The sequence below is a fragment of the Protopterus annectens genome, chromosome 2.part0 (assembly GCF_019279795.1).
Source record: "Protopterus annectens isolate FY-2018-M chromosome 2.part0, PAN1.0, whole genome shotgun sequence".
NCBI classification, from domain to species: Eukaryota; Metazoa; Chordata; order Ceratodontiformes; family Protopteridae; genus Protopterus; species Protopterus annectens.
In genome coordinates, this window is record NC_056728.1 from 1,948,526,144 (window position 1) to 1,948,541,595 (window position 15,452).

The following is a 15,452-nucleotide window of genomic DNA, read 5'->3' on the forward strand; positions in this document are numbered from 1 at the left end:
ATGTCTTGTGAGGTACATCCCAAATGGGAATTGTACTCTATGATGGGTCTAATGAGTGATGAGTAGAGGGGCACTATAACCTCTTTATTTCTAGATGCGAACCCTTTAGTAATTAGATGGGCCACATAGAAGGATTTCCTAACTATTTTGGCAATATGATTGTCAAAGGAAAGATTACTATGTACCTGGGTCCCCAGATCTCTTATTACCTCTTCTGTATTAAGGGGGCTGTCACCTATGTGGTAATTCGTGGGTGTTTTGTTTTTCCCAAATGGGATGACTATGCATTTTTCGGCATGTAGCTTGAGGCCATGACTTTGACACCAGATGTCCATCTCAGTAAGGCCCTTTTGGAGGATGTCCGTGTCAGCCAGAGAGTCAATTATGGCTCCCAGTTTGCAGTCATCGGCAAACTTGGTTAGCCATAGTCTTCCTGTGTTTGCCTATACTTCTGAGAAGTTTATGCTGAACAGTAGGGGTCCCAGGACCAAGTCTTGAGGGACACCACTTGTGACTGGTTTAGAGTCGGACCTGGAGCCCGCTACTTCTACCATGTGAGTTCTGTCTGTAAGCCAGTTGGCAACCCATCTCATGACGTAGAGGTTTATGTTAAGGCTGGTGGGTTTTTCTGTAATATCCGAGTGGGGAATGGTGTCGAAAGCCTTGGTGAGGTCAAGGTAGGCTATGTGAACCACCTTTCCCTCATCTATGGCCTTGGTGACTGTCTCAAAGAAGTCAACCAGGTTTAGTAGACTTGATCTGCCCTTAACAAAGCCAAACTGGGTCAAGTCAAGTGTTTGGAGGTTCCCAATGTCTTTGTAAATGAGTTCCATGATGATGCGCTCCATAGCCTTGCAGACCAATCTATTCAGGCTTATGGGGAGATAGTTACCAGGGTCAGTTGTAGCCCCTCCTTTGGGGAGAGGAATAACCGTTGCTGTGTACCATTCTATGGGCACGTAGCCTGTGGAGAGGCTGAGGTTGAACAGCGTGTTTAGGTGGGGTGTTCCTTCTTTCTGTAGTTCGTGCAAGATGCAGCCTGGGACACCATCTGGTCCCACTGATGCTGTGTTTTTGGCTTTTGAAAGGGCTGTTTTCACCTGTGCGTCTGTGATTTTTGGGACACTACACTTTTCCGGTATTGTTGTGGGCCATTTTGGAGGTGAGAGGGGGGTGAAATTTGCACTGAATCTATCTGCCAGGATGTTGGCAATATCAGTAGGTTCAGTATACTTTGTGATATTTTGCACTAGTTCAGTGCATATCTGTGAGTTGCCACTTAGATTCTTAAAATAGCTAAAGAAGGCTTTGTGGTTATCTTTTGAATCCTTGGCTATTTTTCTTTCGAAGTTAGCCTTGCATGATTTCATGAGGGACCTTAGTTTCTTACTGATACTGATCAGGGATGTCTTTCCTTCTTGGGATTTGCTTTTTTTCAACTAGTTTCCTCCTTCTATTGTATAGCCTGTTTCTTGCAGGGGTCCACCAAACTGGTTTTCTTCTCTTAGAGGAGTGAGTCTTGGTTTTGCTAGGGATGACATGATCCATGCATCCTTGTAGGTGCTCATAGAGTGCATTTGTAAAGGTTTCTGCATCTTCGGCAGTGTTATCCTTTAGCGTGGGGGCTGTGAAACTTACCACCTCTGTCTTAACTAAGGTGAAGTTTGCTTTAGAAAGGGTTTTTACTGTGGTTTCCTTAGTTGGGGGTGGTGGTGGGGTGTGGACATCCAGAGTGATTAGTTTATGGTCTGATCTAACCAGTGAGAGATTGACCTCCGGTGTGGCACACCTGTCGCCCATGTTGGTGATGACCAGGTCCAATATGTTTTCACTTCTGGTAGGGGAGTTTACCAGCTGATCCAGGGCATTTGAGTTGATGAATTCCAGGAAGTGCTGGGCTTGGGAATTTGTACTCTAGTAGTTTTCCCAGTGAATGGTAGGTTAATTGAAATCACCCAATATCAGGGGTGATTGGTAGGACATTCATGTTTTCCAGTGTCTCCAGAAAGGTGGAGTGGTGGTCCTGGGTCATGGAGGGTGATCTGTAGCAGGCCACAATTTGCATTGCAGATTTGCCCGATGTTAGCTGCACATGGATGATCTCAGAGGTATCATGCTGCGCTATTAACCTGGAGGTGTAGGTATCCTTGATGAATATGGATACACCCCCTCCTTTTGTGTTTCGGTCTGTATTCTGTCGCCGAAACGTGTGGTATGAGTTGTAGCCTGGTAGTGCTGGGGTGCTCCCTGGAGCTTTGAACCAGGTTTCAGTTACTGCACAGATGTCGACGTTCTCCATACTGAGGAGTGCTTCGAGCGCATGCATTTTGAGATTTAAACTCCTGGCGTTGAGTAGCATAACCTCAGTTTTTTGTTAATTGTGCTGTTTACGGAGGTGGGTTTGACTTTTGAGCCTTGCCTAAAAAAGGCACTATTGGGGCAGCAAGAGCCTTGGCCAGTATTTGAAAGCCTAGGGGTGACAGGTGCAAGCCATCTCTTGTGAAGCAACACGGCTTGTCGAGCATGTCATCCCAGGCTAACAGACACTGGACCCCCTTTGAATGACACCAGAAGCTTAGCCAATTGTTGAAATTGATCATTTTTTCTTTATACTGAGGTATCATTCTTGATGAGGGCAGGATGCTACTCAGGGTCAGGGTCATACCGGCTTGGGCTGCATGATCAGAGAGCTCTTCCATGTCTCTTTTCATGTAGTCCAGGAAGGTACGTCTCAGGTCATTCACACCAATATGAACAATGACAGAGATATTACATCTCAAGTTAAAAATAAATAATGTAGAAAGACTGAAAACTCACATATTTATTTTTCTGATTACAGGTCATAAACATGGGGGGGCGGGGTGAGTTGGTATTCTCTTCAGAATTAACCCCAAGATCTGAATATAGAATGTAGTAAGTAGTAAGCTTGAAATATGAATGATTTGTGTGAGTAAAATTAATTCTCAGAAATGGTCTAATGGAATTTTCTGAAGTATAGGCCTGTTATTATAAATTAAATTATATAACTATTACTATGGGGATTTCGGTTTTCCTTTAAATCCAATAAAAGAGAAGAAGATGGAAAAAAGGGACTGTTATAGTAAGGCCCAGATTATATTACAGGAACAATCAATGAACATGGATTAGATTGACTAGTAGATACTGTATATACAACTACCAAAATGGGCAACAATTCCTATTTTCCAAATATATTAAAACATCAATGTCTGACTTGATGTTAGTTATGAAAGGTGTTATGGGTGCATAGAAAGAATAGCATTCTGTCAGACTATGTACGTATTGTTTTTGAACTTTGTCATAGATAAAGACGTGGAGAGCCACGCTCAGAGATGAGTGCGTTATATGTAGCATAGTGAGGTAGCTAGATAAACTTAAGGACTGAATCAAGCAGATTTGTGTTACAAGTATAAGATGGAGGAAATATGTTAGTTTAATATTGTGGGATGGAATGAAGCTGGCTTTGCAGGCCAGAATAGTAGAGGAAGAAGTTACAAATTGTAAGATTAGACTGAATGCGCTTGTACTGAAAGTAAGTCAGCTAACAGTAATTCAAAAGTGGAGAATGCAAAGAAATAATGCACGGGAAAATTTGGAAATAGAAGAACTCACATGGAAAGGTAAAAACAGATTCTTCTCATAAATAAAAGCAGAAGATGAGCTGGTAATATCTGAGGATAACTGGTGTTTCTATGGGGACCCACTCTCTCACATATATAACCTAAAAATGTCAAGGTTAAAAGCCAAGGCATTCAGTTTCACAGATAAGTGGTCGGGAATTATTGGAAGTACAGGAACATTAGTCTATCAAAGAGGCAGTCAATTTATTCATAATTATATGCTAAAGCCCAGTGTTGTTGAACCTTACTTGTGGGATCAGCTTGGGAAAAATTATACAGCTCACGGATTCACTATTATCCAACGACTACAGAAAGATGCAGAAATAGGTTAAAGAAAATCAGAAATTAAATCTTTAAAATCAAGCAATGGGACTGGCCCCCTAAAGTTCTGCAAATGGCAACATGAACATTTTGAGAAGGAACTGGCAGAATTACTCTCTGGTATTACGAGTGAAGTTGCTATCCTCCCACAATGGTCAAAGTAAAAATAACTATCCTTTCAAAAGGTAAGAGGAATCCTTAGGTTATGAATGAGTTACGGCTATGAGAAGATCTATAGAGTGCTTATGATTGCAGGACAGCTTTTCTTGTAGATGTTTTCTTTCAAGGAACTATCTCAGTAATTCATGCTGTAATTAACTCAAATTATAAGTCATATTATTAATTTCACCAAGAGCAGAGGAATAGCTGCCCCTTGGCAGAAGCTGTTAGTCATGAAGAAGGGACAAGATTAATTAATTTTAGCATGATATTTTCAGATATTTGGCAGGAAAAAAGGCTTAAACAAACTGGAAAAGACATGATATAACTTGAAAGGGGCTTCTTTTCTGTAAATCAGTGGAATAGGTTTGGCAGAAAGCAGACAGTCTGAAGAAGTGGAGCAAGTTATGAGACCAGCAGATGAGGAGCCTTCACAGATGGCAATTTAAGTTATACATTTATTTGTTTTAGGCAAAAAGACTAATTTAATCATTGGAGAAGTGACTGAGTAAAGGATAATGTGGTTCATATGTTCTGGTAATCTCCTTGAATCCTTTTCCATGTGAGGTTTAAGTGCTTTGATGAGTAATTAGGTTAATCCTATAAGCAGTAAGAGAGCAGAAAGATAATAGCAAGCATTAGTAAACGCTGGTGTGGCACAAGAATGCAAAACTAACATTATTACACATTCCTCTCAAGCAAGAGGTTTGTGTGACGTTAAGTTGATGGGTATTACTGTCAATGAAAGGAGAAGGAGTAAAAGTAAGTCATTGTTCAGATTGCATGAGAGTGTTAAGATTAGTTTACTTAGTGAATAAAATATTCTCTTGTCTTTTATGTTATTTTTTGTCTCTCACATAATTTGCACATTTAGAAAATCAGAATTATCTAGCTGACATCAGTCATTTATCCTTTTTCAAGCTGTGTTTTATTACTTTAAACTGTTAACAAAAATCATTAAATTAGAAAAAGTCAAAAATTGTCAGCTCCATTCCTGTATCACACCCATGGATGAATGCAGCTGTAGCGATACTGTAGTGCAGTATTCATGCATCAGACGCATGGATGAATGCATCTGTACCGATACTGTAGTGCAGTATTCCTGCATCAGACCCATGGATGAATGCATCTGTACTGATACTGTGATGCAGTATTCCTGCATCAGACCCATGGATGAATGCATCTGTACTGATACTGTGATGCAGTATTCCTGCATCAGACCCATGGATGAATGCATATGTACCAATACTGTGGTGCAGTATTCCTGCATCACACTCATGGAGGAATGCATCTGTAGCCATACTGTGGTGCAGTATTCCTGCATCAGACCCAAGGATGAATGCATATGTACCAATACTGTGGTGCAATATTTCTGCATCAGACCCATGGATGCATGCATCTGTACCAATACTGTGGTGTATTATTCCTGCATCAGACCCCTGGATGAATGCATCTGGACTGACCTAGTGCAGTATTTCTGCATCAGACCCATGGATGTATGCATCTGTACCAATACTGTGGTGCATTATTCCTGCATCAGACCCATGGATAAATGCATCTGTAACCATACTGTGGTTCAGTATTCCTGCATCAGACCCATGGATGAATGCATCTGTAACCATACTGTGGTGCAGTATTCCTGCATCAGACCCATGGATGAATGCATCTGTAACCATACTGTGGTGCAGTATTCCTGCATCAGACCCATGGATGAATGGATCTTTACTGATAATGTGGTGCAGTATTCCTGCATCAGTCCCATGGATGAATGCATCTGTAACCATATTGTGGTGCAGTATTCCTGCATCAGACCCATGGATGAATGCATCTTTACTGATACTGTAGTGCAGCATTTAATGGCGCTTAACTGTACCATTCTGTCTGAATGTTTGGTAGAGTAGTTTGATGTTAAAGATTCTACAACATATATCAGCAAAATGAAGGGGCCTTCCTTTGCAAGGGACCTAACTTCTCATGCTCTGTGTAAATACCACTGCAGATCATCCCCAAAGATATCCCACATGGCTATTAAGAGAACTTTGGCCCGCAAAAAGTTTACATAAATAAATTCCCATATCACTTGTGACATAGTAGTCAATTCTGGCTTGCTAAAATCTTATCTCAAATGACCCAAGTTAATGCTGTCTATAAAATGTCATGGTCTGTTTTAAGCAGCTCCACTGAATACTGACACAAAAGTGCTTCTTCACAATTAATCCATCATATATTTACAAACAGCAGAAATGAGTGCTAGCTAATTTACTGACAGCATTAGACAAGTAGTCTACTCTAATCAGCTGTGGACAGTAATTTGCCGCAGACTGTAAAACAGGTGCCAGCCTACTAAGTTGGTGTGTGTGTGTGTGTGTGTGTGTGTGTGTGTGTGTGTGTGTGTGTGTGTGTGTGTGTGTGTGTGTCTGTGTGTGTGTGTGTGTGTCTGTGTGTCTGTGTGTGTCTGTGTCTGTGTGTGTGTGTGTGTGTGTGTGTGTGTGTGTGTGTGTGTGTGTGTGTGTGTGTGTGTGTGTGTGTGTGACCTAGTTCTGCTTATATGAGTATATTTACATATATGCACTTCATTTTTGCCAAATGTCTAAGAACAACATTTATTTAGATGGTAGAGAATAAAGGGAGTCATTTATCTTCTAAGCCACTGTGTTTTTCAAGGTCTTTTCATCAGCATACTGACAGCAAGAAACGTAGTTTAATTTTAAATATACAGATGTTGACTTGGCATACAAGTGCAGATTTTGTGAATATTACTTTCAGGACTTTAAGACAGTAGCATGCTACGAACTTACTTGCAGTCCAGCTACTGATAAATGGTCTTAGTATGTTGTAATATATGCTAATCTGGCAGCTAACAAAAGGTGTGGGTGCTGAAGTGCACACACACACACACACACACACACACACACACACACACACACACACACGCACATACACACACACACACACACACACACACACTACTGTTCACTAAAGATACTGTTAATGATTTTTTGTTTGTTTTTTAGTTAATTTATGGTAAGCACACCAGTCAGAAGAAGTATTCATTCTAACCAATCATCATGATCTAGTGCATTGATAACATCTTGCTTGTAAAACTCTTGTGATTGGAAATGTCTGGACAGGCAAGAGATACAGATAAGCTCAGTCCAGAACTGCACAGATACCTAGATCTCTGATTTGGTAATCTGCATAAGATGCCAAGCATCTGTGCTACTCCTGTGAGAATGCCAGGAAACACAATTGAAAAAAACACAAGCTTTGGCAGAGAGTAGGCATTGTTTGAAAGGAAACATTAAAGCAGAAATTCTAAATAAACTTTATAAAGTAATGTATTTCGGGATAGATGCGACCTTCCCAATTGTTTTGCAATTGTCTGCTACATACAGTGTAATTATTTGGGCACTGTGATTAAACCAGATAACTTCATAAAGGTAATGAAAGCATATTCCTACTACTCTAAATTGCAGCTATAACATTTTATTGACTGCAGTTAAATATTCACGATTATAGAACTTAATGATCATGACCATGCATCTCTAGCTCCTTATTCAGAACAATTTTTCTATGTTATGACTGATTTAATGTTCCACTTAGAGAATGCAGGTTATAGGAACTATACATGAATAAAGCTACATATGGCAATGGCAAAGGAGTTAGTGCAAGTTTGTGGTAGTATCTTCAGCAAGGTGTTTGTTGGCATTGTAGCAATCTGCTTGCTATAGTTGTGGGACCTTTTTCCTTTCTTTCTTTCTTTTTGCAATTGTGGTAGTCTGCATAGGGTGACAAATGCTGTAGCTATGGTTATATGTAACAGAGAGTGGCTGCACACTCAACTGTGATTCATTTTAGCTGAAAAATATACTAAATAAGTTCTAGTGCAGCTTAGTAATGTGATTACTTTTTGCTTCACATTTTTTTCTGATTTAACTAAAAAAACTAATGAAATGAGAAATACTTGTTTTGTTTTCAATAGAATTAATCGGAAAACAGTTTCTAAATCTATCTATAATGGACAATAGGCAAAAATACTGCAATAGTTCTGTGTACACTGTAATACTTCCAAAAGACAGAAGACTTACCTATGCGTTCAGCAGCCTGAACTGGTTTTGTTGGCACAGAAGGGTCACTAACCCCATACTTGTTGACTGAGAGGACACGGAAAGAATAGGATTTTCCTTCAGCAAGGTCAAAAACAGCATACCGTGGGGATCTAATCGCAACTTCCGGGTTTACCCTCTGCCAGCCAGTACTTCCAGCAAGTGACTAGATTAAGAAAAAGAAACAGTTTGAACAAAGGATTTCAACATGAACTATTAAATAACAAATTATTTTCTTGTACTTATCTTTAAACGGATGTCACTTGCTGCACTCAGAATTATTACAAATAGGTTTATTTTATCAGCATAGTATTTGATTGACAGGGCTAGCTGGAAAGGCTAAGATGAAGCAGACAATGGCCTATGTAGAATTACTGAAAGTTGTTTTCTTTATAATAAAAGTTTTGGCATTCTTATAAATAGTTACAATTGTGATTATATCATATTTACAACAGCAAAAGTCAAAGAAATAATGTTACCTTCATAAAAATTCCCCACATTACAAATTATACAAGTATTTCATGTTATATACATTTCATCCCAGATAATTTGGACTAATGTAAGTAATTCAGAATATATATTTAGGTCACATTCAGGTATAATGGAAGTAAGCTTTGATTCCATACACATATATTGCATGTGTATGACTTAATGGGTCTGAAGTCCATTAAGAACAATAGATATGGGGATATCTGCATGGTAGTCACATAAAAATAATAATAATAATAAAAAGTAATGCACTAAGAACTTGGTTGGCAAATGGCTTATGCAATAACTTTATATGTGGCAAGACAATCAAGCCATCCTCATATTTTCTGTGATTTCCTTAATAAAGGTGCATCTCCATAAAACTGTCAAGACAGCTGTACTTGTAAATACAGAATTCTTACCAAAAGCTGACTACACTACATATAAACCATTGAAAGGAGCAGAAATATTTATTTTAGTCAAACAGTTCATTCAAGTGATGATATCTATTTAAAATGTAACAGTTATTTTAGCTAGATAAATAGCACAGATTCAGGCACCCTCCTGTGCTGCTGGTGACCTCAGTTAAGGAATGGACACCGGATGGTGACAGGGCTAGCTGGAAAGGCTAAGATGAAGCAGACAATGGCCAATGTTCCTATTCCAGGGGGAAGGATGTGAGGAAACAAAATGCTTGTGTGACCACTGTTGGAGACCAGGAGGCTTGAAGGCTGTCTATGGTTAACACAAGAGGTAGTAACAATAACTGCATGTTACTCCCACAGCTAGGGTTAATGACTGGCAGACAGATGAATGATAGCTTTCAACTCCATTCACACTACTACCTACTGGATACCTTATTCACTAGGCCTGGAAGTGAGTTACTACTGAGCTTGACCTCTAATGAGTCAGGGGGCCCACCCAGAGCCTGGGTGAGGTCAGGAGAGAAGAAGTGTGTATATATATATATATATATATATATATATATATATATATTTTTTTTTTTTGTTTTTTTTTTGAGAGAGCATTGATTTTAGAATATGGTCCCCAGGCCAAGCAGGTCAAGAATATATTCCTAAATGAATGGGGTCTCCTCCAAAGTAATTTGACATTTATGAAACCCTTAGCCCTTCTCCTTTTGCTTTTAAGACATCACAAAACCATAAGCAGCTTTTTGAAGGTGACAAAGAACAAATCAACACATCTTGTTAAGACATAAGGTACTTATAAGTGTGGTTCCTTTAAGCAGTGCCCTTAGAAAACAAATCCCTGTGTCTAGAGAAGAATACGAGATCTAAAATAAAATTTATCAGAGGGAATTGTTAAACTAAGGGGTAGTTTATTTGTCCAAGTGCTGTGACTGCCCAGCTTTTCTTGTTGGGAAAACTGGTAGAGCTTTGAAAAGTAGGATTTATGAGCATATCAAGTAAATAGGAGAAATATTAACAATGCTTTATTTAAACACCTTTCCACTAGTCCTATTTGTTCTAATTTTAAATTTGGACTTCTAGAACAGGTAAATGTTAATCCTAGGGGTGGTGACCTTAAAACCTTTTTAAAAGGAAGAGAAACAAAATGACAAGTTAGATTATATGCCAACCATCCTCTTGGTATTAATGACTATATTAATGTATATCCTGTTTTAAAAATGAGATCTAACAATTATAAATATATTGGTCTTAGATCTTGACTGTTTTTAGAGATATATATGTCTTGTTTTTGTAAAGGAATTTGTAGTTTGAGTTTATAGTTGGTTATTGAGAATGTTTTTAATAGTCTTTAGATTAATTAGCTTTGTCAACATTAATTCAATTGTTTCAATTGTTTAATTGATATTGTTATATAAGTTGAGTTTCTTTGTGACTGTGTTGATTTTGATGAAGTCCAAGAAAATGGATGAAAGTGCTTAATCTCAGCTATTAAAGCTGTTTTTTTATACAATGTGGCTTTATTTAAGTATGACTATTTAACAAGGTGGGTTTATTAATTTGGAATGGAAGTCCTTTGGTCCAGTGTGAGTGTATTTATTTCTTGGTCAATTTTTTATCGCACATCACCAACTTCTTGTGATAAATATATCTAAAATATAAATATTAATATACAGCTCTATAAATGTGTGTGTATGGGACAACATTCATTTTGATATATGAAATACTTTGCTTTTACTGGGTTATACTTAGCACAAAAATTGCATATTATTTGTTCTTCACATTAAACATAATTGATCTTGAAAAATAAAAAAAGTTTGCGCCACTCACCCAATATGATTCTACATTTGGTGTTAGTGTCCAGAGCTGTAGCTATGTAAGTTAGCTCCCTGGGCAAACCCCAGTCAGCACCCCTCTCTGCCAAAGGTGAGGATAAAATAAATCCTACAGTACCGAGCCAAAAAAGACTTCCCCTGGACTGCAGCAAGAGCTGTACTTGGCCTTTGCTACAGTTTCTGTCACTATTCCTAACATAAAAGCACACACTCAAATCACATTAAGCAGTCACAATTTCATGTCGGACTTGAATATTGCACTTGCAGCCTGCAACTCAAGTGCCACTGACTTGCTGAGATAAACTGGCACCTCATCTATATTGCTGATTGTGTCATTATCAGCTTTTGTCCAGGGCAGCTGCCCCACTCATCTTTCCCTAGGTACAGTATCCTTAATAGATAAAATTATCAATAAGTCTGATAAAGCCACCAACATTTAGTTTTCCATTTACCTAAACAAAACATCAGCTTGTGGTACTGTATTGGTAGTCTAACACCCTCCAAAATAAAAATTACCCCCCCTCCACCAAAAGTAGTCAACTTTCTCACATCAAAACCCAGAAATGTGCTCATGGATTCTAATTTCTATTTTAAAAAGGTCAGCTGAAATGGCAAATGGCCAAGTATTTATGCATATGCCCCTACAGAGAATATGTGATTATGCTTTTTTGCAGGTGATCCTGTCATTCTTGGTGGTATAAAAATTATGTTGTAGTAGGGTCTACATGGGTTGCTTGATGAAGCAGTTGGGATTCAGGTAACCTTCTCCATTGTCTCAGGCTGCATCAAATGGCTGGTGCCTTAGGCAACCTGACTCATTCTGAAAAAAAAAAAAACAGACTGACATATGGATGGGATTGTGAGTGAGAGGAGTTTTTTTTCTTTTAAATTAGATGTTCATATTTCATTAAATTTTATGATCCCCACTTCCACGTAGCCTGAAAAGTAAGCTTGTCTTCGTAGTTAAATTTTGTGTATGTCTGTGTACATTTGTGTGTGTGCATGCAACTGTGTATATACATGAACATATATGTGAGTATTTTAAGGGGAGTGGCAGAGGGATGCAATGTATCAATTGATAGTGGCAAACTGAAATATATTACTGTGGCATGATTATTGGCAAACTGAAATATATTGCTATAGCATGATTTATGTATTTATTAATTTGACCACAAACAGACTTCTCTGGTATACACTGTCATAAAAGTGACTGCACTTGGAGGGCATATCTGTGTATGTATGTATGCCATCAGTCTGATTCTCAGTGTTCATGCAGTTCACAGTGTATTGCGCTGCATACATTGATGATGTGGTGAAGTACATTATTGTAGCTATTATTTATGCATTTATTCAGTCATTTGATCACAGTCAGATGTCTGAAGTATACACAGTCAAAAATATGTCTTTAATTGCTGAGCACATCAGAGTGTTTGTCTGTGTATGTGTGTGTAAAATGACTTGTACTTCATTTCTGTGGCTATTATTTTGTTAAAATCAGACATCTGATTTGTGCAGTTAATAAGGTAGCTAGAATGTCTGGACAGAAGGGATGCATTTGGATGCAAATGGCTAACCCTAGTGTTGTTTGCTCAGAATGAGCAGTCCTTATTCTAGTTTTGTGGGTTTAATGTGTATTTTTGTGAAGAAAGTTGGAATACTTTGCTGTGGTGACATTGTGAAACATTTGAAAAACATTACCATTGCCATACCTTTATCTTAATCATACATCAGATTTGTACATAGTCAAAAAAATGGCTATAATTTCTGGGTATGGCAGCTGTTTGGTATGAAAATGAAACAGCTTGTTGTCCTTTGTTTAAGCTGAATAGTTATATTTTTTGGCTTTACTTGACTGATATGTACTTATCTAAAGCAAGTTTAATACTTTATTGTGGCATATACAGTAAATAATTGCTGAGTATGGGGGCTTTCTGTCAATGAAAGTGACTGACCCTGCTTCTATTTGCTTTGGTTAAATAATCATGAATCTAGGTTTACTGAACTATTCTACATTTATGTGAAGAAAACTGGAGAACTTTAGAGTGTCTACCATATGTTTTTGTGAAAGTGTATATTGTTGTGACCATTACATTTTACCACAGTCAGAATTAGAGATTTACACAGTCAACAACATTTCTATAACTGTTGGGCACGGGGGCTGTTTGTGAATGAAAATTACTGGCCATACTGTCATGATCAACTTAAACAGTCAATGTGGCTATGCAGAACTTGTGTGTGTCCTTTTTTTACTCACAATCATTCAGATTAGTTGTACACAGATGATTAAGTGGCTGCAATTGATAGGTATGCAGGCTCTCAATGGATAAAATTGACTTACCCTGATGTTGTTTGATCACAGTTAGCCACTCACTGATTTGGCTTGTAGTAGCAGTGTCAGACCACAGTAAAATAGCCCTTGATCTGGCATGGCAGAAACAGTGCTACACAGTGTATTGTACTTGCTGAAATTCATGAGGAATTAATATTCCGATGGCTTACTTATGCATGTGTATGTGGGAGTTAGGCTGTATTCAAGTATCATATGTTATCCATAATGTTCACTTTCCATCATCTTTGCAAGCAATAAGTGGCTGGTGGTTTGGACAGGATATGCATGAAGGCAAGTGATCACTGGCACAGTAGTGCAGCATGAAGCATTGCCATCTTGCAGTCCCTGGTGATCTGGTTATGTTCTTGTCTGTGGATCCTTTATATGGAGTCTGCACATACTCCTTATCTCTGTCTGAGTATTAACCTGTAGCTAAGTGTGCAGTGTGTGTGTGTGTGTGTGTGTGTGTGTGTGTGTGTGTGTGTGTGTGTGTGTGTGTGTGTGTGAATCTTATGATATGGTTTGTCAAGGGCAGTGTCAGTTTGTGAGTGTGTGAAAAATAGTCACCAGTTTTATCTGTGAACTAACAATATCCAGGGTACACACATAAAATCTGGGCAGCAGTATAAAATAACAGTTGAAACACATAACAGACCGCAGTGTAGAGCATTTGGGATCTCAGAGCTTCTGGCACTCATGCCTTTGGCTGTATAAGTGGATTTTAATACACACTTATTAGGGAGTTTATATCCTCAACCTCTGCCCAGATTCCCACCAAGTTTAAAACTAGACCTACTCAGAGGTGTGACAGAAGATCAATATGCTGTGTACAGGGTGTGGGAACAGTGTGATCATTATTCCTTATCTATTATCAATATCAAACCTCAGACGTATGCATAGAATATCATTATAGCTTGCCTATGAGCAATGTACTTTTCAGGAGTGACTAGGTGAACGACATCAGTCTGATTATTGTTTCCTCACCAACATCTGATGAATGTATATAATTCACTATAATTTGTTGTAGGGAAAGTGACGTATGCTTAGTATATACATCTGACAGCAACATGTTGAGATATATTACTGTGGAAATGTGTTCTTTCACTTTCATACCAATTATAATTAGAGGGGTACACAGGAGGTATCTGTCATTTCAGAGGAGGAGGAGGCATGCTGTGTTTATGTATGACAATAATAGCTTGATGTACATCTCTGTGGCAATTTCTTCTTTCACATTCATGTCAATCTATCTTTTTAGGGGAGAGTAGGATGAAGCCATGGAATCTTCTGTCCATGGCTTGATTTCTCCGAAGGTCAGCACTGCTGATCACAATTAGACATACATGGTTTATATATTAAGTAAATTGGCTAGAACGAGCAGGTACTATGGTGGTTGGTAGATGTCTATATACATATATCCCACCCATTCAATTTCTTCTTACAGTCCCCCTTATCTTGAAGTCACCTTATGATATTGCTTAAACACAAGGCTTGTTCACATTTAAACCTTGTGAAGCTAATTATTTTTCATAAAAAATACAAAAAGGTGAATAAATAATTATTTGCTTGCCAAACTAGCAGAAAAATGAGCCGGTTTTGCATCGCTCACTAAACTATGCATCTTCCATGGCACAACATGTACTGAATGATGGGTAACATACTGCCATGATGTTTCTGTATGCTATCACAAGGAGTTTATTTGCAGTGTAATAAGTGAATAAACTACATAGGTGGTTCATAAAAATATCTGTTCAAATAAATCAGATAATTAAATCATAATGAACTAATTACATCTAATTTTTGGAAGCAGAAAATTATCTTTGCATCAATTAAGTGTCTCTTAGCGTAAAGGCTGAATTACACTTAATATGACAATTATTACAACATGAGAGACCCCTCCTTCCTACCATCCATTCATCCTTTTTGTGCCCCTTCCGTTCCTTCTGTGAAGTACTTCTCTTCAAAAATAATCGAAAATGCCATTTTTATTTATAGCATAAGCTGAACTTTCTGGATGACCCTAATGATACCTTCTTCAAACCTAATTTCAAAAAACTTTTTTTTTTCAGTGAAACAATAGTTGGAAGAGGTTGTGTAGACAGACACTTTATCATAAGAGAATTTCTGGCTCCTCCCATACCAAAAGCAGTGGTACAGGCTGTCATATA

General features: G+C 38.2%; 1 protein-coding gene across 1 annotated transcript in view; it reads right to left on the reverse strand.

The window, feature by feature from the left end:
- Positions 1-15,452, reverse strand: part of MYOM2 (myomesin 2) — a 688,720-nt gene that overhangs the window by 321,729 nt on the left and 351,539 nt on the right. The window contains exon 15 of the mRNA XM_044061901.1: positions 8,207-8,390. Coding sequence (XP_043917836.1) covers positions 8,207-8,390 — 184 coding nt within the window. The remainder of the gene's footprint in view (positions 1-8,206; positions 8,391-15,452) is intronic.